At 43.5% G+C, this 24309-nt stretch overlaps 1 protein-coding gene across 1 annotated transcript in view; it reads left to right on the top strand.

The window, feature by feature from the left end:
• The first annotated feature begins 1232 nt into the window (after nucleotides 1-1232).
• IQUB (IQ motif and ubiquitin domain containing) overlaps nucleotides 1233-24309 on the top strand; it is a 56926-nt gene continuing 33849 nt past the window's right edge. The window contains exons 1-11 of the mRNA XM_040411757.1: nucleotides 1233-1338; nucleotides 6122-6409; nucleotides 6489-6719; nucleotides 9103-9237; nucleotides 10048-10215; nucleotides 10350-10525; nucleotides 11286-11441; nucleotides 13331-13541; nucleotides 20048-20223; nucleotides 22541-22711; nucleotides 23195-23371. Of these exons, the coding sequence (XP_040267691.1) occupies nucleotides 6142-6409; nucleotides 6489-6719; nucleotides 9103-9237; nucleotides 10048-10215; nucleotides 10350-10525; nucleotides 11286-11441; nucleotides 13331-13541; nucleotides 20048-20223; nucleotides 22541-22711; nucleotides 23195-23371 (1869 nt within the window). The 5' untranslated portion in view covers nucleotides 1233-1338; nucleotides 6122-6141. The remainder of the gene's footprint in view (nucleotides 1339-6121; nucleotides 6410-6488; nucleotides 6720-9102; nucleotides 9238-10047; nucleotides 10216-10349; nucleotides 10526-11285; nucleotides 11442-13330; nucleotides 13542-20047; nucleotides 20224-22540; nucleotides 22712-23194; nucleotides 23372-24309) is intronic.

Raw genomic sequence — 24309 nt, 5'->3', positions numbered from 1 at the left:
AGGGGATAACTTGTAGTAATCAGGAAAAAAAACACGTACAGCCCTTTCAGGCCTGGTTATTTAGGGGTTAAAATAAATTTGGGTAATTATTGAAAAATGAGGTACTGATGAAGACTAACGGTTAAAGAAAAGATTGATAAGTCATGTCTTCATATGCCTCCCAACCATCCTGTGTCTGTCAAGATAGTCACCAACTTCAGCTCCTGCCCTGGTCGGCTTCCACATGTCCTGACTTCAACTGTATAGGTGTCCTCAGGATGCAGATAAAGTTGATTACATTGGTAAAGCATGGAGCCAAGAGCGTAGCTATAGGGAAAGCGGCTGCTTTGGGGCCCTGACCTAGAAGGGGCCCATCCAGGAGGAGGAGGACTAAAAGATTTTGTCAGGGCCCCCTCAACAGTATTACACAATGAAATGATATACAGCAACAGTATAGACAGTGTAAGAACAGCTGCCGGGCCTGGTCTGAGAGAGCGATCTTTAGTAGCCACAGGAATGGGGGCAGCATGAAAGGAAGGGGTTGCAAAAAAATTACTGGGGGAGGGGGGCCCCATTCAAAAATATGCTGTGGGGCCCAGTCATTTCTAGCTACACCACTGCATGGAGCCATTCCCCTGCTGCTGGTGTAGGTAAATATTCCATTTGGAGGTACTAACTCTGTGTAGAGGCACTTAAGGGGCATCATACTGTGTCAGGGACTCTAAATGGGTGAACTGTGTGGGGACAATAAGCAGGCAGGGGTACTTTCTGGGGAGCAATAAGGGACATCATTATTGTGAGGGTGCACTAAGGGGACATTATTACTGTGTTGGGGCACTGAAGGGGCATTACTACGTGAGAGTAGCATTAATAGGGGAATCATCCATACTATGTGTGGGGACTTGGTTGTATGTGGGGCACTACTGGAGGCTACAATGGAGGCTCAGTGGGATTTGGCAAGTATCCATAGAAATTTAGCAGAGACATGACTAATTGCTGAAGAATGTACTGCTGGTATGGTCTCTCCTTGGATCTTCTGGTAGTTAACTGGAATGGATTATTTCTAAACATTACTAGTATTTAGTATATGCTGGATACTGTGCAGGCAATGGATGATGTCTTGGTTCTCGGTTTTACCAGTCAGTAAAGCTATCCCAGTGTAACTTCCAGTATAAGCTGAGGGAGTGACAGAACGCAGCGCACAAGGGACACATCTCAGCAGCTGAGACTTTCCCGCCCTTTCAGCTGTCCTAGGCGGTCTCGCCCCGCCCACTTGTTGCCAGAGAAACGCGTGTCCCGCCCGCTGTCCGTTGCCCTGGAGACGTTGGTGACAACAAGTCCTCCAAGACTCGGGGGCTGGTGAGTGTGGGCATGAGGGGCAGAAGGTGGAATGTGTCCGGGATGTTGTATATAACGTGTCTGTGCTTACTGCACGGTATACAGGTGGCACCATATACATGATATAGAGTACATTGCTCCATCAGTGCAGCTAGTATTTTTGGGTTGTGTTGTAGTCTGTAGCTCAGTCATTGACTATTGGTTTTCCAGCATGTGTGGAACTATAACTCTCAGCATATCCTGGCATCTACAGCAATTAACCCCTTCTACCCCGGAAGGTTTGGGTTTTTGTTTTTCGTTCCCTGCCTTCCCAGGGCCATAACTTTTTTATTTTTCTGTTCACATATGGGGACTTATTTTCTGCAGGACAAGTTGTACTTTCCAATGCCACCATCTAATATTGCATAGACTGTATTAGGAAGTAGGAAAAAAAAATTCCAAGTGGTGGAATTGGAATAAAACCTAAATCTTGACAAAGTTTTACATAGTTTTTTTTACGGCGTTCATTATGTGGTAAATCTGATATGTGATCTTCATTCTCTAGGTCAGTACAAATCCGGCAATACCACATACTGTATACTTTTTCTTGCATTTTGATGCTGAAAAACTGAATTATTTTATTTTTTGCTGTCATTTTCTGACCTCTAGAACTTTTTTGTAGTTATGTGTGAGGAGCTGTCTGAGGGCTCATTTTTTTGCGGGGCAATCTGTACTTTTCATTGATACCATTCTAGGGTGTGTACAACTTTTTGATCACTTTTTATTTAATATTTTGTGGGAGGAGAAGCAACCAAAAATGGCAAATTTGGCTTTGACGCTTTTTTTTCGTTTCTCCTTTTGGCTCCGGCTCCACTGATCGCAGCACGGGGGAGCCAGAGCAACACTGGAAGTACCCATTTTTGGTTATCAGCGCGCTCAGATGCCTTGGTCAGGTTTGACCATGGCATCTGAGAGGTTAAATGTCCACAATCGGCATTACGCCGATCTCCATCTTTAAAGACCCGACATGTGACGGACTATTACATCACATGTTGGGAAAGTGTTAAAGGAAATCTGTTACCTTGTTTTATGCTATAAGGAAACCGTGTGAGAGAGTTTAACCCTTTAAAGGAGATAAGTATCTAGTGGATGATAAGTCCAACCGCTGGCACCCCCACTGATCCCAAGAAGGGGGTTCCTGTACCTCTGTGTGAGTAGAAAGGCAGGCGGTGCTTGTATACTGCCGCACATGCGGACGGAGAACCAACACCAATAGTCAGTATAGAGGTCCCTTGGTAGTTATAGCAGTGCCCCCCTCCCCTCTAAGGCCCCTTTCACATGAGCGAGTTTTCTACGCGGGTGCAATGCGTGACATGAATTCATAGCATCCGCACTGAATCCTGACCTATTCATTTCAATGGGTCTGTGTACATCAGTTCTGCTTTGCGTGAAAAACGCAGCATGTTCTATATTCTGCGTTTTTCACGCAGCCCTGACCCCATAGAAGTGAATGGGGCTTCAGTGAAAAACGCATTGCATCCGGAAGCAGGTGCGGATGCGATACGTTTTTCACTGATGGTTGCTAAGTGATGTATTTTGTAAACCTTCAGTTTTTTTATTGAGGAAAATGGGGTTGAGCGGCACTCCTGTTAGAGGGTGGGCGGTGTCACACCATCCTATATACTCCCTACTATACAGACTAAGGCCGTGAACAAGGTCTAAGACTAGACCGAAACTGCTATTTTTTGGATGGATAAAAAAAGATATGAAATAAAATAAAACAAGCAACTTATAATCAACTACAGAGTGCCGTGGTCTTTTGATAAAAATTCTGTTTTTTTATCACGCACATGAAAAACACATTTCACCCGCGTGGAAAAAAACGGAACAACTGAACGCAATCGCTGACAAAACTGACTGAACTTGCTTGTGAAATGGTGCGAGTTTCCTTGAACGCACCCTGAGCCAATCCGTATCATTCGTGTGAAAGAAGCCTAATAGTACATATTGGGGAGATTTAGGAAGGCGTTTCCTACACCAATAAAAGTGTGCTGGAGTAAGATGCCACAAATGTATTAGGGCACGGCTACATGGCGATCTTGGTTGCATGACACAAGTATCCAACTGTAGCAAGGCAGCCATAGAAATCAATAGGGTCACGACAGTGACCCCAGAATTGCAAAATATCCAGAAGAGTTGGATTATTTTGGGCCCACGGTCATGACAAACGTTTGAGTCACACTGTAACCCCTTTCATTTTTATGGTTGCACCGCTATACATGGGGTGACACCTGTTGTGCAACCAAGATTGCTGGTATCCGTTCCCTTAGGGGTTTTCCGCTTTTTTAATATCGATGTCCTATCCTCAGGGTAGGTCATCAATATCAGATCGGCGGGGGTCCAACACACGGCACCCCCGCCAATCAGCTGTTTGAAGAGAAAGCAGTGCTTGTACGAGCTCTGCCTACTCATCGCTGTTTACCTGCTCGTGTGCTGCCCGTCGCCGTATTGCGGACCGCAATACACGGGCACCGTTCCGTGTGCATTCCGCATCACGGATGCGGACCCATTCACTTCAATGGGTCCGCAAATCCGGAGATGCGGAATGGAATCACGGAACGGAACACTATGGAGTGCTTCCTGGGGTTCCGTTCTGTGCCTTCGCACCGCAAAAAGATAGAACATGCTATATCTTTTTTGCGGAACGGAGGGATCGTGGACCCATTCAAGTGAATCGTTCCACTATCCCCATGCGGCTGCCCCACGGACAGTGCCCTTGCATTGTGGACCGCAATGGGCACGGCCTTTGCACGTTCGTGTGAATGAGCCCTTAGGCCAAGTCCACACTTCAGTTATTTGATCAGTTATTTCCATCAGTTATTGTGAGCCAAAACCAGGTGCAGGTCAAATATACAGAACAGGAGGAAATCTTTCCATTACACCTTATCTCTGAGTAGGCCTCACTCCTGGTTTTGGCTCACAATAACTGAAGTGTGAGCTTGGCCTTACCACAATGATAATGGATGTATTTTTGGTGTAGTAATTGTGCAGCTCTCCCTCTGCTTCCCCAGTAATCTCCGCATCCCCCAACCACTTCCCTATTAGTCACAAAAGCATTGCAACCTCGTACCACTTGCCCATACACACGCCTCGTCATAAATTAGGCACATCCTGCAGCAGTCCATGCTCCGAAAGCCAAATCTACACCGGCTCGTAGCTGGCATAAATTTCTGTCTTCTTTTATGTCCGAAAACTGCAGAAAGATAAATATGCCCGCTGCCTATTCCTTACCGCCCTCGCCTTGCCCCCTTTTTCATAAAAGTGGCGAGGACGGAGTACTAAATTTAGGCGCAATGGTGTTTAAAAAGTCGCAAACACAAGGTTCGCAACTTTTTTGTAACATAAAACTGTCTTGGGAAAAGTGATAAATTCCCCCCTAGCATTCAAGGAGTACAGGATATATCTTCAGGATAGGTCATCAGTATCTCATTAGTGGGGGGCCAGCTCCTGGCACCCTTGCTGATCGGCTGTTTGAAGAGACTTTGGGTAGCTATGCCAGTCCCCGCGCCCCAAATTGTGTAGTGGCTGTCCTGCTATTGCAGTCCAGACCCATTCACTTGAGTTGCCCATAGGCCGTGTGACTGATGAATGTGATGTCACTGGCCTAGGAAGAGGGAGCGATGCTAACTGGAGCACCGCAGCCTCTTCGAACAGCAGATGACCGGGGGTGCCAGAGGTTCCTATCCTGAGGATAAGACATCAATATTCTACTCCCAGAAAACCCCTCTAATGGGTCATTTATATAGTACAGTAAAAGTTCTGAAAACCATCCCCAATTTCAGGTTTTTGTTTGTTCATGATGCTTCACAAGAAGTTGAGTAAAAAGTGATAAAAAAGTTAGTGTCCCACAAAAAACCTGCCCTCACACAGTTCCGTCAACAGGAAACTAAAAAACGTATGGCTCTGAGAATATGACGACACAAAACCAATTTTTTTTTTTATAAAAAAGTGTATTTATTGTAAAAGTAGTAATACATTTGGTATGACAATAATCCTACTGACACAAAGAATAAAGGCAACAGGTAATATTTAATATGTACAGAAAATTACAGAATTGCTGTTTTGTTTTTATCATTCTCTCCATAAAGAGTTATTAAAAGATAACCAATTAGGTAAAAGTACCCCAAAATGGCGCCTCTGAACACTACAACCTGTCCTGCAAAAAACACAGCTACATCGAAGGAAAAAAGAAAAATGATGGCTCTTTGAATCTAACAATGGAAACATTTAAAAAATGCTTTGTCCTAAAGGCTCAGAATAGGCCGGTATTAAAGAGGTTAAAGTATTCTCTAGGATTTGCATATTGCTGGCCTGTCCTTAGACTAGGTGATCAATATCTAATCGGAGGGGGTCGGACTCCTGGCACTCCCATCTAGAAGCTGTTTGTCAATAGCTCTGGGACCACTGAAGTGAATGGGAGCAGCCCTGCAGTAACCAGCTCTGATCACCATACAGTGGACGGACAGGCTTGTGTAGTTCCAGCGCCTATTTTTGGTGCCAGATCTAGTGAAAAACTGTTTATTGACAGGAGTGCCAGGATTTAGACCCCTGCTGATCAGATATTGATGACCTATCCTAAGGATAGGTCATCAATCTAACAATCAGGGAGGACCCCTTTAATTCTGCAGTGGGCACAACGTATTGTAATGTTCATTAGTGTTGATGGAGACTGCGAGAACATGCAAATGTGATCATTTTCTGGATATCCCAATGTTAGTTCTTGCCATGTAGGAGAATGGTGATCATATGTGCTGTGTGTTTTCAGGATAAAAACTGAAGTTTAAGATGGAAAACGTGCCTGCTTCTGGGAGTTCCGATGTAGCCCAACAGACAGATGTAGAGATAACATCAGAAAATAATGAAATAAATCAAGATATGGCTTCTACTATACACCATGTACAAGATGAGGCAATACATCTGGAGCAAGATCAGAATACTAATCCTCAGAATGAAGAAGTGCAAGATCTGGGCCAGCAATCGCATATGGAGATTGAAGAGCCACCAGATATGTCAGAAGACCAGAAGATGAATGAGAATAAGGATGTCCTAGGAGGTGAGTGGCCACATTCACAAAAAGTATCCTAAAAATAACATCATAGTACAACACCTGAACTCATCTGAACATGTTTTAGATCAAGAAATATCAGAAACGGTTCCACCCAGTGAAGAGAGGTCTTGTGAAACTGAGGGAATCGCCGAGATCCTTCAAGAGACACAGCAAATCCAGGAAAACGATGCACAGCCATCTATAACTGAAGAGGACAACCAGTCTCCAGAGGAGCAAGATACCAATCTTCAAAGCTCTTCAGGAAACAAACTTGAAAAGAAAATGTCTTCAGATGACTCCAGTGCTACAGCTACAGGTATTCCAACTGGTAGATATCTAGTATATCGTGTCCCATCTAATGAACATAGAGGGATGGTGCACTGATCTCTCTCTTAGTGCAGCTGCTCAAATTTGCACCACATTTGTTCTCATAGGAGAAAATAGTGCATGAGTTTCCTAAGTAAACACCATGAATTTCAACACTTCTGAGCTTTTGCTCCAAAGATGAAGGCTTTAGATAGCCAGTAGGCTGGCAGTACATAATACAACGTACATGCATCAGTTGTGCTACACAGTGTATAATAAAGTAATATGACCACATAGTGGTGGTCACAGTGTTATGAACTAGAGAGTGAATACTCTGGTATGTTACCATTGTCTTGGAGCTAGGTAAAGGTGGGAGCTCTGATATATTATTTCAAAGATGTATGGAGCTATGCAATTTACAGCGGGAATCAGTGTTCCCTCAATAGTCTATCTAACAGTTGTCCTGAAGTCATGGGACCTTATTGCTCCTATACAAGACGTAAGTATGGAAGGCACACAAGAAATCATTGCCTCACAAGTCATACAGAAGCTCTATTATGCGGTCACTGTTACCTTCAGTCAGAGGAAACCAAATGTGACCTGGTCACCCTTTAGGGCTATCAGGGCATTATTAGCTAATGTCCTATCAGCCTGTGGGACAGCTGTATTGGGAAATAGGTTCTAAAGCACGGGCGCACAACTAAAGGGCGGCATGTGGCCACGACTGGCTCTAGTTATGGTCCTTGTCCTGCTGAACATACACAGCTGATTGCACAGGCGGACATCTGCTGCCATTTTGGTCATGCGCTCCTAACCTCCCATCTTTCCCACAGGCTTTTTTTAATTTGTGCAGTATAAAACTAGAGCCTGCTCTCCCTGAATTCATTTGAGGCCTATTGGCACAAGGAAAACTATCATATAGAGTAGGTTCCCATCCAAAAGAGGTCATCTTGCCATGGTGGATGGGAACAAATGATTACATACTCATTTTACATAGTGAATATAGCCTTGGTCCATATATTCTGTGTTTGCATTGTGTTTGCTATCACTTTTGTATTTTCAGACATTCAGTTGTACCTTGCAAACACTGGATTGGCCCCTGCAGGACCATAAGTAGATCTTTCCTTCCCGAAAAAGGAAAGAGCTCATGTGTTATGGCTATAGTCGGAAACAGTTTGATCAGTGAGTGCTCTCTCTTGTAGTAAGGGACGGTGCTCATTGTTTCTGAACAGCAGGGTATAGCACAGCCTTCAGCAAGGGACAACATGAAGAGCTCCAGTCCGATTCTGAGTACGTTGGTCTGGACTGTCTCTTCTCTGAGGTGCAGAGGGAGATGACATGGACCCTGAAGCTGCTGCCTGTCTGTTTTCTGTACAGACAGCAGCTTCAATAGTTGGCTGTATTTAAAAAGGGTTTTCAGATACTTTACTACTGATGACCTATCCTCTGAGTAGGCCATCAGTATCTGATCAGAGCGGGTCCAACACCCAGCACCCCCACTGATCAGCTGTTTGAGCAAGCACTGGCGCTCACAGTAGCACTGCAGCCTTCTTTCTCTCTGCTTACCAAGCACAGCGCCGTCAATTTGATAGCGGCTGTGCTTGTTATCACTGGGGCTGAGCTGCTACTAGGCCATGTGACCGATGAACGTGGCGTAACATGGCCTAGACTAATCTGAGAGAAGGCTGTGGCGTTACTGCAAGTGCTCCTGCCTTCTCAAAAAGATGGTTGGAGGGGGCCCCCCACCGATCAGATAATGATGACCTATACAGTGGATAGGTCATCAGTATAAACGTCTTGGAAAACTTCTTTAATTATTTGTTTAATGGGTCCCTTCTTTCAGCCAATATAAGCTTCCTTATTATTATAATATCTTGCCATGCATTTTACCATTTAATTTAGTCCCTCACTGAAAAAAAAAACTGCCACAAAAATATGGTGCTTTGTGCATGGGCCACGCCTCAGGTCTGTAAATGGTTTGATGCGTCCAGAATGCTATTGCGTAACAGAATGTGAAAATGCGTCAAATAGTATGCATTAGGAGTGGAAACTTATTAACCTGTTTGTATTTTCCTCAAAAACTATGAGAAGTTCCAGGTTGGGCCAGACAGTTCCCCACTCTCAATGACAGTCTGGTGGTGACCTGCTGTGACATTTTATTGTCCACGTTATTGCGTAGATGCTTTCTAACATACTCAGCCCTTCACAGGTAATGTATCTTCTGGTCCATCGCATTAGTACCTCAGGAATAAACTGAAAGGGGTTGTGGTTTGGCATTACTCAGATCATGTCCTTCCCCAAGTCAACATCACCCATGAAATGAAGTCTAGTAGAGCCCTGAGAAGGTCTACTGTTGTGTGCTCAACTAATGGGACTTGTATTTTTCTTTTCAGTGAAAGTAATGCTAACACCTGATGGCCAAGTAATCACAGTTGCATTTTCTATTGGAAAATCCATTGAACACCTCAAGAATTACTTTGCATCCGAAATGAAAATTCCAGAAGCAGTCATAAGGATAATGTTTGAAGGTGAAAAATAAATGTATAGCAATGTGTAGTACATTTCACTCCTACAGTAGCACCATTGCTTGGAGGGAAGAACATCACGTAGACGTAGCCTTGTGGGGCTTGTTCACTGTATAATATGTATGCTTTTCTTTATAAAACCCATTCCTGTAATGTGAAGAAAATCATATTTTTGTCTTTATGTAGTTGAGGATTCAAGTGTGCCAAAGCCAGGACCACACTGTTAGGAGCACCATCACGTTGCTGGTCAGCAACTTCTACTGTGATGTGACTGACAGGGCCTGGCTTCCCCTGCGTCATTGCTCCTGGTTTTGAAATCCTTTGTTCAGAATTCGGCACAAGCGCAGAACAGAGGCCAGAACAGAGGGCTGTTTTGCGCATGTGCTGAACAATCGGGGCTGGCATACGTTTTCAGAGCCAGGATCAATGATGCTGGGGAAGCCTGGTCCTGTCAATCAAACTAGAGGGCAGGCAGTGAAAGTGGTGGTTCGACGGTGCACTAAACAGCAGGGCTCTGCCCTCGGTGCACTTGAATCCTTATTTGCATAAAGATGAATTCTACATTACAGGAACAGATTTGACAAATAAAGGCATATTAATTATAAGTGGGAAGCAGCCTTTCACGTCTTTAGAGTTGCGAGACTCCCTTTAACATATGAAAACTAGAATAATATTGTAAATCTGTCACATTGCTATTTTGTATTTCATTTAAGACACATTCAAGAAAATATTGCCCTTTTCATAATGTTTGGTTACATGGTAAGCAAGTTGTTGTGTGCCATCATGTGTTCAGGTATTTGATATTGACTTTAGGAAGAATTGTAGAAGACAGTGAGACTCTAGTGGATCTTGGTATTAGACCTCATGGAATGATTCAGCTGGACATGCAGTCAATGGATCCTGAAAACCATCCAATTAAAGCTGTCAAACTTCAGCAGGAGTATAGCATGCCAGATGTCATTACCGTCAGGGTCCAAACAGGTGTGTCTTACTTTCTATTATTTATTTCTACTTTTTAAATTTGATAATGTACCAAATTCCACTACCTTCATTGCTTCCTATGCTTGTAAGAAGTGAAATGCGATCTGTTATGTGTCCCTTAAATGTTTCTTTAGGTGATGAAACCTATCAGGATATAGCAGTGGAAATTGAAAGACTTAATTACCGTAAACCTTATTTGGGTGGATATCGGCATAAGGTGACTAGTGTGGTGTTTCATCATGCTGGGACACAAACTGTACCCAAAAAGAGACCAGAAAAAGACATAGTAGTGTTCTGCAGAGATACACAGGTATGATTTATTACTATCATTTTGTATATTGTTGTTTACAGTTTAACCTCTTCTCGACCTGAGGGGGGCGCCCTAGCCACCAAGTTTCTGCTGTTTCAAACAGCAGACACCCAGAGTTAATGTCTGTGATTGACGATAACACTGATCACAGACATTTAACCCCTCATCGCTGCACTCCTGGGGCCTTAACAGCTCTTCCGTATGGCGATCGGGGAAGCCATTCATTCCTATGGAGCCACATGCTGTGTATTGAATCTGTAATGGACTGCAATGGTAATTCATTGCAGTCTGTTGGACGAATGATATAACAATCACATGTTCAAATCTCCTGAAGGGACCTAATATAAGTGTAAAAATAAGTAAAAAAAAAAAAAAAAAAATAAGTTTTTCAAAATATAAAAAATTCTAAAAATTCTAATCACTCCCCTCTTAAAGAGCCCAGGGCTCTGCTGTTTCTACAACTAGCATACTTGTTGAGATGTGCACAAGCATCTTCAGCTTTCTTTTCTCCAGTTTGCAGCCGCAGCTGGCCACCTTGCCTTGTGAATCAGGGGGTGTTCTTCTGATAGGTGAGGCTCCTAGAAGTCTCATTTCCCTACTATGTACCTTCCATACTGTTCAGTGAATTACCCTAGCCTGCTCCAGATAGCAGTTTGTAGAGTTACCAACCATTCCCTGTGACACCATGAAGAACACCAATGTCTCATTCTACTTCTCATAATAGTCAAAATAATTATTTTTTATATGTTTTTTCTTTTAGACAGTTTTTGAAAAGAACAAGACCCAACAGTCAAGAAATACAATGGCAACACAAATGACAAACATTGGTTGCTACATTACAAATATAACAGACAGACTAATAGAGCCAAAGAAATATGTGTCTGCTGATGAATTCCATGCAAGAAGGCTGAAAGCAGTAAGAGACTAAAGTGACTGGATAATTACATTTGGCTTCTTTGATACACTGGAAAATATGAAGTGCTCCAGACCAGGAGAAAAAAAAAACATGGTGTCTTAGAGATGAACAGATTGATTCTAACAAATCAATTAGTCTCCTTAGTGACACCTGGTAGCAGCGCTTGCGCAGTATCTACTTCCAAAGCCGAATTTGAGCTTCGGTAGCAGCGCAGGCAAGAGACTAGCAGGGTTAGGCGGGATATCTGTCCATGTCAATTATATGGCAGGTGGGAGCCTCTTCACCTGTGACAGCCCCCCACAAGTGAAGAAGTCTGGCTAGGGAGACAGTTTGATTAGTTAGAATTGATTGACTCATCTCTAGCGCCTCTGCCTCCTAAGTTGAAAAATGTAAGAGCCAAATTTTTTTTTTTGTCACCAAATTTAAATGCATATTGCATATACATAAGCACAGGATACACACAGGAGGAGGATAAGGCACAGTATACACACATCAGAGAAGGGGGCAAAATTATTGTCCCCCCCCTTATGTTGTATGTGCACACTGAGTATATACACACAGGAGGAGAATGCTCACAGTATGTACTCAGAGGTGGACGGGGCACAGTATACATATAAGAGGAGGTGTGAAGGTGCACAGTATATACACATCAGAGAAGGGGACACAATTATTGTCCCCCTCCTCTTGTATGTGCATACTGAGTATATACACACAGGAGGAGAAAGCTCACAGTATGTACTCAGAGGTGGACGGGGCACAGTATACATATAGGAGGAGGTGTGAAGGTGCACAGTATATACACATCAGAGAAGGGGACACAATTATTGTCCCCCTCCTCTTGTATGTGCATACTGAGTATATACACACAGGAGGAGAATGCTCACAGTATGTACTCAGAGGTGGACGGGGCACAGTATACATATAGGAGGAGGTGTGAAGGTGCACAGTATATACACATCAGAGAAGGGGACACAATTATTGTCCCCCTCCTCTTGTATGTGCATACTGAGTATATACACACGGGAGAAGGAGGCTCACAGTATGTACTCAGAGGTGGACGGGGCACAGTATACATATAGGAGGAGGTGTGAAGGTGCAAAGTATATACACATTAGAGAAGGGGACACAATTATTGTCCGCCTCCTCTTGTATGTGCATACTGAGTATATACACACAGGAGGAGGAGGCTCACAGTATGTACTCAAAGGTGGACGGGGCACAGTATACATATAGGAGGCAGTGCGAAGGTGCACAGTATTATACACATCAGAGAAGGGGACACAATTTGTACTAGGTATATACACACAGAGGGATAAGGATCACTGTATGTACTCGGAGATGAAGGGAGGCACAGTATACATATAGGAGAAGGAGGAAGAGGGCACAGTATATACACATAGGAAAACAGACTGGGTCTATCAGAAGTAGGTAAGTATGGCAGGTCTTTTATGGGGCTATCTTTGGCTGGGACCTCTAGGGACTGCTGTGGCTTGCAGCATTTAGAGAACATCTATGACCAGTTATGGGGGCATCTGTGGCTGGCAGTTTGTAATGTGGGATTCTGTGGATGGCAGATATTTAGGGCAGTCTGTTGCTGGCACGCTGTTATGTGGACATTTGTGGCCCCTTGTGGGGGTACTTGTTTACTTGTTATAACTGAGACGACCTACAAAGGGGCATGTGCACCAGGCACTTCACGTACTGTTGGAAAGAGAGGATTTGAGCACAAGTTGTTGCACTCACAAAAGAAGGACTTCACATAGTTACTGTACATAAGAGGTCAGCAGTACAGCCGTGTATTATTTGTGTGGAGGCGACTGAAACAGTCACTAAGATCTCAGTCTTGTAAATGTATTTCTGTGCCTAATCTGTATTATATGTGATCACAGGTAATTACAATACAGACCTACTTCCGACGTTTTCACGCCAAAAGAGTGGTGCAGCAATTGAAAGAAGAGAGAACACTAAGGTTGGAATGGGAGGAAAAGGAGGAATTAAGAAAAAGAAAAGAGAAGGAGGAAAGACTCGGGAAGGAGTATGAGCGCAGAATGAACCCCAAGAGCAAGGAAGACTTTGAGTTGCTGTATCATGCTCTTGAATGTAGGTATTAATTCTGAATTGCATAAAACAGGACATGAATTTTGGCAATATGATGATTAAAATGTTAACGATGTTTGAAAGCTTATAATGAAGGAAAAGGATGGGGTTAGGCTCTGTCCACACCTGCATTATGGTTTCCATTGACTTGCAATTGGGTTTGTCAGGTTCCATCAAAGTGTCTGTCATTTAGACTGAAAAAATAGCACTGCATGGACCCTCCAACGCATATGTGACCATAGTTTTACCTTTAGCAACTAGTTACAGATTAGTTATCATTTATTAAGGCTACTTTCACACTTGTGGTAGCAGGGTGCGGCAGGATGTTCAGCCTGTCGGATCCGTGCTAACGCTAGCCCACCATGCTGCTGAAAGTCCACTCCGGTTTTAGTCCGGCCGCCTCTCAGCATGTTTGCCATGCTGTGTCAAGATCTCCGTCCTGCCCCCATTATAGTCAATGGGACCGGAGCGGACTTTTGGCGGCACGGTGGGCTAGCGTTAGCACGGATCTGGCAGGCTGTTCCCCTGCCGGAACACCCTGCCGGACCCTGCTACCGCAAGTGTGAAAGAAGCCTAAGAGAAGGTTGAAAAATATAAGCAACCATCAGATTGGTTGTGGCAGTCAATGTCACTTATGTTCATTTCATTAGTTTCAGCCATAATGTGGTGTTTGACTGCAAAACCATACTGTCTACATAGATGAAATGTTGTGTTGGGTGCTGTAATAGCTCAAACTAAGAAGACAGGTTGGCATCAGCAGGAGCTGCTCAAACCCACATGCAGTTGTGCATATATATAGGGGAGCAAATCCTGCACTTGTGGCCCGTTGCTAATGGCAATCCCCAGCAAAATGCATACAATGGAGGATGCCCGCGGCGAACCACAAGTACCACAATAGACATCCTACACAAGGTAACAAGTGCGGATGTGATAATAAATATAACAATATAACAAAACAATAACAAACATAGGTGCACTCTGCAGTCTCACTAATTCTCAAACGGATTTTAAAATTGAGAGATTAGTCAACATGTCCTACGGTGTAGAACATGTCTTAAGCCCGGACACCACGACAAGGTTTCTCAAGTAGCCCGGGACCCTACACTCTCCTACCTGAGCCATATGGGCAATACCAGGAGCCAGTGGGCAAATTACAGGAGCATAGGGCCGACTCGCAAACAACTCACCAGTTACCTCCAGCATGTGGCCATGCTTGCAATGGGAGGAGGGAGGAGTCTGTGAGTCCCACTCAAGACTTGCTGATATAGCCCAGGCTTCACAGGTGCACCTAAATGTGACCTGTAGATGGAAAACAGGCACATTTAAATAGGAGTTTATACACCTCCAGGAATCTATATATACAAACTAAGAAGACAGGTTGGCATCAGCAGGAGCTGCTCAAACCCACATGCAGTTGTGCATATATATAGGGGAGCAAATCCTGCACTTGTGGCCCGTTGCTAATGGCAATCCCCAGCAAAATGCATACAATGGAGGATGCCCGCGGCGAACCACAAGTACCACAATAGACATCCTACACAAGGTAACAAGTGCGGATGTGATAATTAATATAACAATATAACAAAACAATAACAAACATAGGTGCACTCTGCAGTCTCACTAATTCTCAAACTGATTTTAAAATTGAGAGATTAGTCAACATGTCCTACGGTGTAGAACATGTCTAAGCCCGGACACCACGACAAGGTTTCTCAAGTAGCCCGGGACCCTACACTCTCCTACCTGAGCCATATGGGCGATACCAGGAGCCAGTGGGCAAATTACAGGAGCATAGGGCCGACTCGCAAACAACTCACCAGTTACCTCCAGCATGTGGCCATGCTTGCAATGGGAGGTGGGAGGTGGGAGGTGGGAGGTGGGAGGTGGGAGGTGGGAGGTGGGAGGTGGGAGGTGGGAGGTGGGAGGTGGGAGGTGGGAGGTGGGAGGTGGGAGGTGGGAGGTGGGAGGTGGGAGGAGGGAGGAGGGAGGAGGGAGGAGGGAGGAGGGAGGAGGGAGGAGGGAGGAGGGAGGAGTCTGTGAGTCCCACTCAAGACTTGCTGATATAGCCCAGGCTTCACAGGTGCACCTAAATGTGACCTGTAGATGGAAAACAGGCACATTTAAATAGGAGTTTATACACCTCCAGGAATCTATATATACAAACTGTAATAGCTCCCACCAAAAATATCCCCTTTTCACAAGTTCCTGCATGTACAAAGAGATACTGCGGATAATTTATGTAGGTGGGGATCCCCTGACCACTGTTCTGCCAGGTAAGGTGGTCCCCAGACATGGTACACAGATGGAGAATGAATGAACAGTTATGGAAACAGCAGAGCAGGTATTGAGCTATTGGTTTTCCCGTCTGAGTTGTCCTTTACTTTTACCTAAAGCAGAGTGGTCTGCTACAGGACCTGCGCCTGCTTATGAGGCACCCAAGTTTTCAGAATTACAGAAGCAGCAATAACAAAATGTACAGACATCCCGTAGCAATATCTAACAATCAGGTAGGAAAGCCAGAAACAGCAACCCCCCCCCCCCCCCCAGCCCCAAAAATAAGTGTGGCGAGAAAAACTGTGCAAACGTAAACATAGACCAGAGAAGGATGAAAGAAAAGAAAGGAAAAGGGGGAAGAGGGAGGAAAAAAAAGGGGACTGTATGTGGTTTACAGGGTGAGTGATGGAACATTGATACCCATTTTTCACATCTGTTATACCGTATCTGACTATTTAAAACTTTTTCTAATTCAATAATTCAGTAACTTACAGTATGAATACAGGGGGACATTTCTCAATAGTGGCGTAATTTGCACCAGAAAAATACTAACATTCACCTCATATATCAAAAGGTGCACACCACTTTAAAATGTGACTTTTTCTTAAATTTCCACTTGATTATTTGCCTATTTCTCTGGATTTGCCACATTTTAACGCCAATTGCACTAAAATGGGACTTTTTTTCCAAACTGAAATGCGCCATTTCAGCCAACCCCTGCCAGGCCGCACTTGTGACTTTTGAAACATATTTGCGACTTGTTTTTGTTAAATGTAGAATCCTCTTGTTTAGCTCATTTATATTAGACAAAAATAAATGCGTTGTGTTTTAATACTCACCTATCACTTGTTCCCACCACGAGTTGGTTTTTCTTTTCATAAATGTGACTTTTTACGCAAAAAAGGCTTAATTGTCTGCAACATTTGGAGCCATTTCTGCCGATAAGAGGATAATAAATGAGGCGTAACATGAGGCGCCAATTTGATAGCCCCACCCACCTTGACATTTATAACTCCGTTCTGGCACGCTGTATTCTTTATGGTAAAAATTCTGGAAAAAAACTGTTGATATATTTGCCGCAAATCAAAGCACCATTCTTTTTGTGCCTGTTACGCCATATTTCTGGCACAACATGCTCAGTAAATGTCCCCCGCAGTGTTTTCTGCTACTATGTCAATACCTGTAAATCTTGTTGCATACTGACGAGATTAGACCCATCCATTTAAGTATGTTTTTAGTTGGATATGACTTTTAATAGAAACATGGGGGTACATTTATTAAGACTAGCGTTTTAGACACCGCAGGCCGCTCCATAACTTCGACACATCCAGCGCCAGTTTGCACACGCCATGTCTAGTGGATAAAAGTTGCAGATAGCGGCGCAACTAACCATTGCGCCACCATCTGCACCTGAAATATGCCTAATATAGGAGTATTTCAGTATAGTAAATGACCCCCTTTGTGCCAAGTTTACAGGTGACTCATTTGAAACTGTGAGTGCAAGTTCTGAGGTTATTAGAATTGAAGAAAATATTAACTTTTACTGGAGAATGTATTAAGAAAATATGATCTAGGGCTGCTGTATGATTACATTTTGTAATATTGCAATACTGATATTTTTTATATTGAAAATATAACTTTAGAAATAATTGCGATTGCATACAGAGGCAGAGAACAGAAACAAATTAAAAACCATGCCAATTTTTCGTTAATAATTTTATAATAATTTATATTTATAATATATTTTCTATTGCATTGTTTTTATTTCTACATCTTTTGATTTGATATTGAAAGGGGTTAGCTCCTCTCACACAGTGATGGCATATCACTTGGATATGCCTTAAATGTCAGATAGGTGTCACCTCTGGGACCCGTTCCATCTCCAGAATGGGGCCCCCGAAGTGAATGACGAGCATTCATCACTATGGGAGTATCGAAAATAGCTGAGAAAGTGCCGTTGGCTATTTTTGGAAGTCCCATAGCAGTGAACAGAGAGCGCAAGCGCGGTGTGGTGAAGTGCACTGCACTGTAGAGGTGTGGAGGGGGGTGTATATCTCAGTCTGCTACAGGTTCCCCTGGCCCCAGGTGAGGCCAACTGTGATTAATCACTGAAGGATAAATCAGTCCTCAGTGTGGGAGAGTGGAGGAATTGAAAAAGAAGCCTGCAGAGGCTCCGTGTGGTCCCAGCCACGAGGGCTGGGGGGCTACAAGGCTGGGAAAGCCTGAGTTTTGGGGGAGACCAGCGATGCCTGAGGAAAAGAGGTGTTGCACGGTCAGAGTTGGGAGGACTGTTGAACCATATCCCCCCCAAGGTATTGCATGGTCACCATCAGGTGGACTGAGACACCAATGGGTTGCATTGGTTACAGCTAGGAAGCTGTGTGACCACATGGCTGAGTGAAGCAGAATACCACAGTGTGAACACTGACTTAGAGGTGAGTTTGGGAGACCTCTGCATAGGGAGTGCCTAGCCGCAGGGCCAGCGTTAGGGGGGCGGGCAAACTGGGCAATTGCCCAGGGCCCCCATTGTCTAAGGGGCTCCCTGCTTCAGTGCTGCTGTTCAGCTGAACGTCCGAGGAAGCAAACGGGCGGACAGCCGGACAGCTGCATTTTACAATGCAGTGTACGGTCTCCTCCCTCACATGTAAGAGAAATCATTACCACAGTGCTGACTGGACCTGCCATAAGGTCAGATGCAGGAGGCGGAGCTCAGCAGAGAAGAGGGGATGAAGGACCTGCGATGACCTCAACATCATGTGACCAGAACAGGAGGTGGAGCTGAGCAGTGCAGTAAAGTAAAGAAGAAGACCAGCCCTGCATGTGAAAAAGTATGGATTTAATGTACGTGCCAGGGAAATGCTGGGAGTTGTAGTCCTCTCCTCTTATACTTAAGAGGAGAGGACCATAACTCCCAGCATGTCCAGCTTGTTATGTAATATCAGAGTACATTACAAGAGGAGGTATACAAGGAGAGGACTACAGCTCTCAGCATGTCCAGACCATTATTATATAATATCAGGGTACATTACAACACCCTGGATATGCTGGGAGTTGTATACCTCATCCTATAATGTACTCTGATATTACATAACAAGCTGGACATGCTGGGAGTTGTAGTCTTCTCTTATACCTCCCCCTGTAATGTGCTCTGATATGAAATAATAATGGCTTAGACATGCTGGGAGTTATAGTCCTCTCCTGTTATGCCTCCTACAGTAATGTGCTCTGAATTAGGGCCAGGACGATGGATAGGGGAGGGTAGTCATCCGCCTAGGGCGCCACTTTTCCCCATAAAGGGGTGCGCACTCATGGCCGTACAACTTCACAAGCGTCAGGCCACTAGGCCTCGAGCCTGTGAGGCATTAGAACAGAGCAAGAAGCCACAATGATATCACTGCAACCTCCTCTTCTGGGTCTCGCATGATGACGTCATCACGTGTTTGAGGAGACGCTGTGCGCATGTGCCGTCTCGCTTCTCTCTTCCTGCTCTGCTGCTGTATTTCTATGGGACAGCAGCAATGAACAGCACACACTGTCTCCTCAAACAGCTGATCGGCGGGGGTGTCGGACTGTGTTTTTAGCACATTACTACTAGATGTGGGCCCCCTCTTTTGATTTTGCCCAGGGCCATATTTTGTCTAAAACCGGTCCTGCCTAGCCGGGCAAAGATTTATTGTTTTGTGTTGATGTAACACATTGTAATGTGAAGCTGCGACTTCATGGTGCCGAGTGATGTCAAACCTGGACGTGTTATGTGCTGCCTGACAAATAAAGCACGGTTTGAGCTTGAAAATCCCTTGTTTGGTGAGAAGTCTGTCACTGCCGACCCCCTGTGCGAGAGCGATCCCTCACAGCGTTTATAATCCATTCACCGCTATGGGTATTCCTCTCAGCTATTTACAGGAGCAATAGCCACATTTGCGCGGTGCGCACTGCATTCAGCTATTTTTGATACTCCCAGAGTGATCCGTGCTCTCCTTTCTCTTCGGGGCCCCGTGCTCGCTCAGCTATTTTCGAAACTCCCATTGTGATAAATGGAGAGCACACCACACACATGCAGTGTGCTCTCCTTCACTTTAGAGGTCTGTTCTGGAGATCGGAGCAGGTTCCAGAGGTGGGACCCACATCTATCTGACATTGATGGCAAATCCATGCAAAATCCCATCAATGTGTGAGATGAACCAACCCCTTAATTGATGATAATATGGAAAAATGTATTTGTGTTTTGGTTTCAGTGTGGAGAAATGAAGAGGTGGAGCGAATTAATCAAATCTATACTGGTGCTGAAAGGAAAGCAGCCCTTTGTGCTCTTCTGGAACAAGAGACTCATTTGATCAGCTCCATTGGCAGGCACAAAATAGATGCGGGTGAAGAGAACCAACAGAAAACTATACAAAATCTTCTAAATAAGGTCCGTAATGCCACACTACATGTGTGTGTGTGTGTGTGTGTATGTATATATATATATATATATATATATAACACAAATATCGCAGCAGCAGAGTCAGACCGTGTGTACTGGGTGCAATTCCTCACAGAGGTCGGCTTCTCCTCCACGATACGTACTTTCCAAAAAATGAGGCAGCACTTCCAGGTTTCGGTGACAGGGTGAAGACCCCAAAACTTTATTCCCAGCAACGTTTCAGCCTACTCAATGAGGCCTTTGTCAAGCTTGACAAAGGCCTCATTGAGTAGGCCGAAACGTTGCTGGGAATAAAGTTTTGGGGTCTTCACCCTGTCACTGAAACCTGGAAGTGCTGCCTCATTTTTTGGAAAGTATATATATATATATATATATATATATATATATATATATATATATATATATATATATATATATATATATATATATATATATTAGTAGAATTAAAAGGATTTCTGTCACCACCATTTGTGATTTTTATCTGCAGTAATACATGTGTAAGTACTGTACTTAAGGAGTCCAGATCTCTGTTTAATATTAACAGCTGAAATACATTATCAGGACTGCTGTGTGCGCACACAAGAGTCCTCTCCATGATACTAGCAGGGCACAGCAGTCCTGACAGTGTATTTCAGCTGACAGTGGGAAAACAAAGCAGTAGAAAAATACTGTGACCATGACTGTGTATACGGAGATTGGGCCACCTCATTGACTTCAAAGCGCGGAATCAGAAGGAATATAAATACAAGTTATACTGAATATTTTCCCATAAAAGTATACATCAATCTGCTCTGCTCCTCCTGCTCCAGAACTCTTATTTTTCATTGCATTTTCACGGTGACAGGTTCCCCTTAAACATTTATCCCTATTTTGATGGCCAGATAATTATATTATGTGCAAAACAAGAAGTGCAAAATGTTTTGGCATCAGATCAGAACAAAAAACGGTTCCTCCAGAGTTAGGATCCATTCACACGTCCGTATGTGTTTTGCAGATCACACGGACACCAGCAATGTGCGTTCTGCATTTTGCGGACCGCACATGGCCGGCACTCTCGTAGAAAATGCCTTTTCTTGTCCACAATTGCGGACAAGAATAAGACATGTTCTATTTTTTTCGGGAACGGAATTGCGGATGCGGACAGCACATTCCAGCCCCATTGAAAATGAATGGGTCCGCACCCGTTGCACAAAATTGCGGACCCATTTTGCGGACATGTGAATGGACCCTTAGTCTGTTGAGCTTTGTAATTGAACTCCATTTAGAAGTCATCATACAGACAGACTGCGGTTCAGGGATTTCTATGCACGAGCATTTTCAGTTTTACAAAAAATACTTGAAGAATGATTTCAATGGCGTCTGTCAGAGTCGTTGTCACCATTAAACTAGTTCCAGCACCAGCTAGGGGTGTGAAGCACATGTGCCAAGAAACCTTAAGACTGGGGCTACATGGCGATCTTGGGTGACCAAGGGTCGCTGTGTAGCAGTGCAGCCATTGAAGTGAGTGGGATCGCAATGCAACTTGCAAGTTACAGTGACCCCAGAATTAAACAAAATCCAGCAGTGGCGGATTTTTGGGCGATTCTTGGGTCGTGGCAACTTTTGAGTTGACACTAATGTATGATTATACGGCTTATAGTATATGGTCAGGGAACCCTGTGTAATTGAAGCATGTCAAGTAGTTACGGCCACTGCAGGTCACTGATATACAGCCAAGCATTTTAAGACCTCACTAATGCTTTCATTTACAAGACTGTTAAATGTCTTGTGAAATAGAAGCCATGAGTTACTCCTACTTGGCATTCAGCTAATTCATCATATAAGTAATATGGTAAACTACAACAATTGTATTCATATAGATTGTGGCTAACACACATTTGGAAGGAAGCTTATGGATGAGGCCCTCATCTGTGTCTGTTCTGTAGTAGATGCTACATGTACGATAACCCAGGTGTTAGATGCATTACTTCTTCCTCCCCTGTAGTGCGGCACATTTGTCATTTGACAGCTCATCTATAAATGTATGTTTTCTCTCTGGGTGCCGAGGGGATTCCAGGCCTTAAGGGTATGTCCACACGTGACTGAAATGCATATTAGCTGTTGCGGATTTTTGTCCGGCAGGTCCGCAGCATTGTACAGTACCAGCAAATTGAATGCGTTTTTTGGCAATTCTCATCCACACAGAAATTGTAGCAGAAATGGACTTGTGGTGCAGACTTTAAATCTTCAGCATATCAATTTATGATAGTATCCTGACAACCCATCCTCGTAGGTAATATGTGATTTTTTTTTTTTTTACATGAAGTGTTGTGAACCCAAACGATGGAAGGCATTTGACGGAAAAACTACTGAGATGGATACCCAATTTACTCTCCGGGCCAGGGAACTACGTGACATTTACAGCAGTATCAACACCAAATACTTCACTCGTGATGAAAGGCTTGATGCCCTTTTGACACTTAAGCATACTGTCAAGGTGAGATTCCTATATTAATATGTATATCGGTAATGATGGTTACTTGCACATCTGCCATAATGCTGTTAATATTTTATTGAGATCATTAATCATTAAAGGGTTCCCCAGGACTTGGCGGTTGTTGGCCTATCCACAATGCCAGCCTCTCATTATTTCAGCACCCTGGAAGTTAATGGAACTTCAAAAGAAATAATAAGAATTGAGAGGAGAGCCCACCAATGGTTAAGCCCTGGGCATCCCTATTCAACGTACTAAAGACAAATCTATTTGGAAGACTTATTACAGTCTAATTGTATTGCCCAAGCAGTAAGGCTTGTATTCTGATCGATTTTCTGTCTAGTTTCTCTCCTCGTGATTCTAGCAGCCATTTTCGCCTAGCATTCTATATAATTCATACAATTACATTACTGAAAGATTTAGTTATTATCTAGGGTTATTTTTCTCAGTGATCATTTCCTTATTTAATAGTGTTTTTATTTTCAGGAACATGACTGCAAATTAACCCAAGAGATTGTAGAGCTGATTGACAGGGAAGCTGATCTCCTAATGCGAGGGGTGCAGAACTGCAATCTAGAGGGACTTCGAAAGAGAATATCTACACTTTTCCTGCAGTATATAAAAACTCCTACTTTTAACCCTGAAATTGCCAGGTTGCTCAGGGTAAATTTTAGGGAAAATATTTTGATTAGACATTAACTATTAGATGGATATAAATGTATACATTTCTAAGGCTTATTGAGAAGGCAAAACTGCACATGTTTTTTAAAAAAAAATTAAGACTATAGACACCTTTGGCATTTGGGGCTAATAAACATTTTTGCAATAGGTTTTTATTAAAAATGTTGCATAGTTTAGCTTCTACAGCTCCTATATTTCACACTATATAGAAGCTGCAGAAAGCTGTTCTGTGATAAATCCATCAGGCGGGCCATCTGGGGGCTCATTCTCTGGCTCCCCAACTTGTCCAAACCTTTATTTCCCTGACATCTGTCTTTGGAGTACAGAAAGGAGGCCTTGATACACATAAGATGGTTGGCCATGCCCACTAAAATCAGGATAATTTGTATGACTAGCGTAAGTGTGTATCCTTCATCTGAACTCCCACAATGCATTCCCTTGTGGTAAAAGGAAACCAGCAGAAATTTGAATTTACCTTAAAGAGGTTGTCTTGGATTAGACAAATGTTTGCATTCTTCAAAGAAACAGTGCCACACGTGTCAACAGGCTATTGGTGGTATTGCATCTCAGTTCCGTTTATTTTAACGAACCTGAACAATACCAGATAGAAGGGAGACACTTTTTTTCTAATCCTGGACAACCCTGTTAAAGTGTATCTATCACAATGATCAACCCTATATTGCTTTGTTAAAATGATTAAAATGATTAAAATGAGCCCTTTCTGGATGTTATCATAGTATCTGTTACAAGCCACTAGGGACTGTGTATTAAAAATGTCTTTGTTGGGAATTATACGTTTGGAAGGAGGAAAAAAGAAGGTAGTGGAGCGCGAAGAAGAATTATCAAAGGTATAAATGCTATATAGGAACTGAATATACCAGATGGAGAGCTCCTGATGGTGAGTTAGAGGCCTCAGAGAT

The sequence above is a fragment of the Bufo bufo genome, chromosome 1 (genome assembly GCF_905171765.1).
Source record: "Bufo bufo chromosome 1, aBufBuf1.1, whole genome shotgun sequence".
Classification (NCBI taxonomy): domain Eukaryota; kingdom Metazoa; phylum Chordata; class Amphibia; order Anura; family Bufonidae; genus Bufo; species Bufo bufo.
Note: the sequence above shows the minus strand (reverse complement) of the source record. Positions and strands in the feature narration are given on the sequence as shown.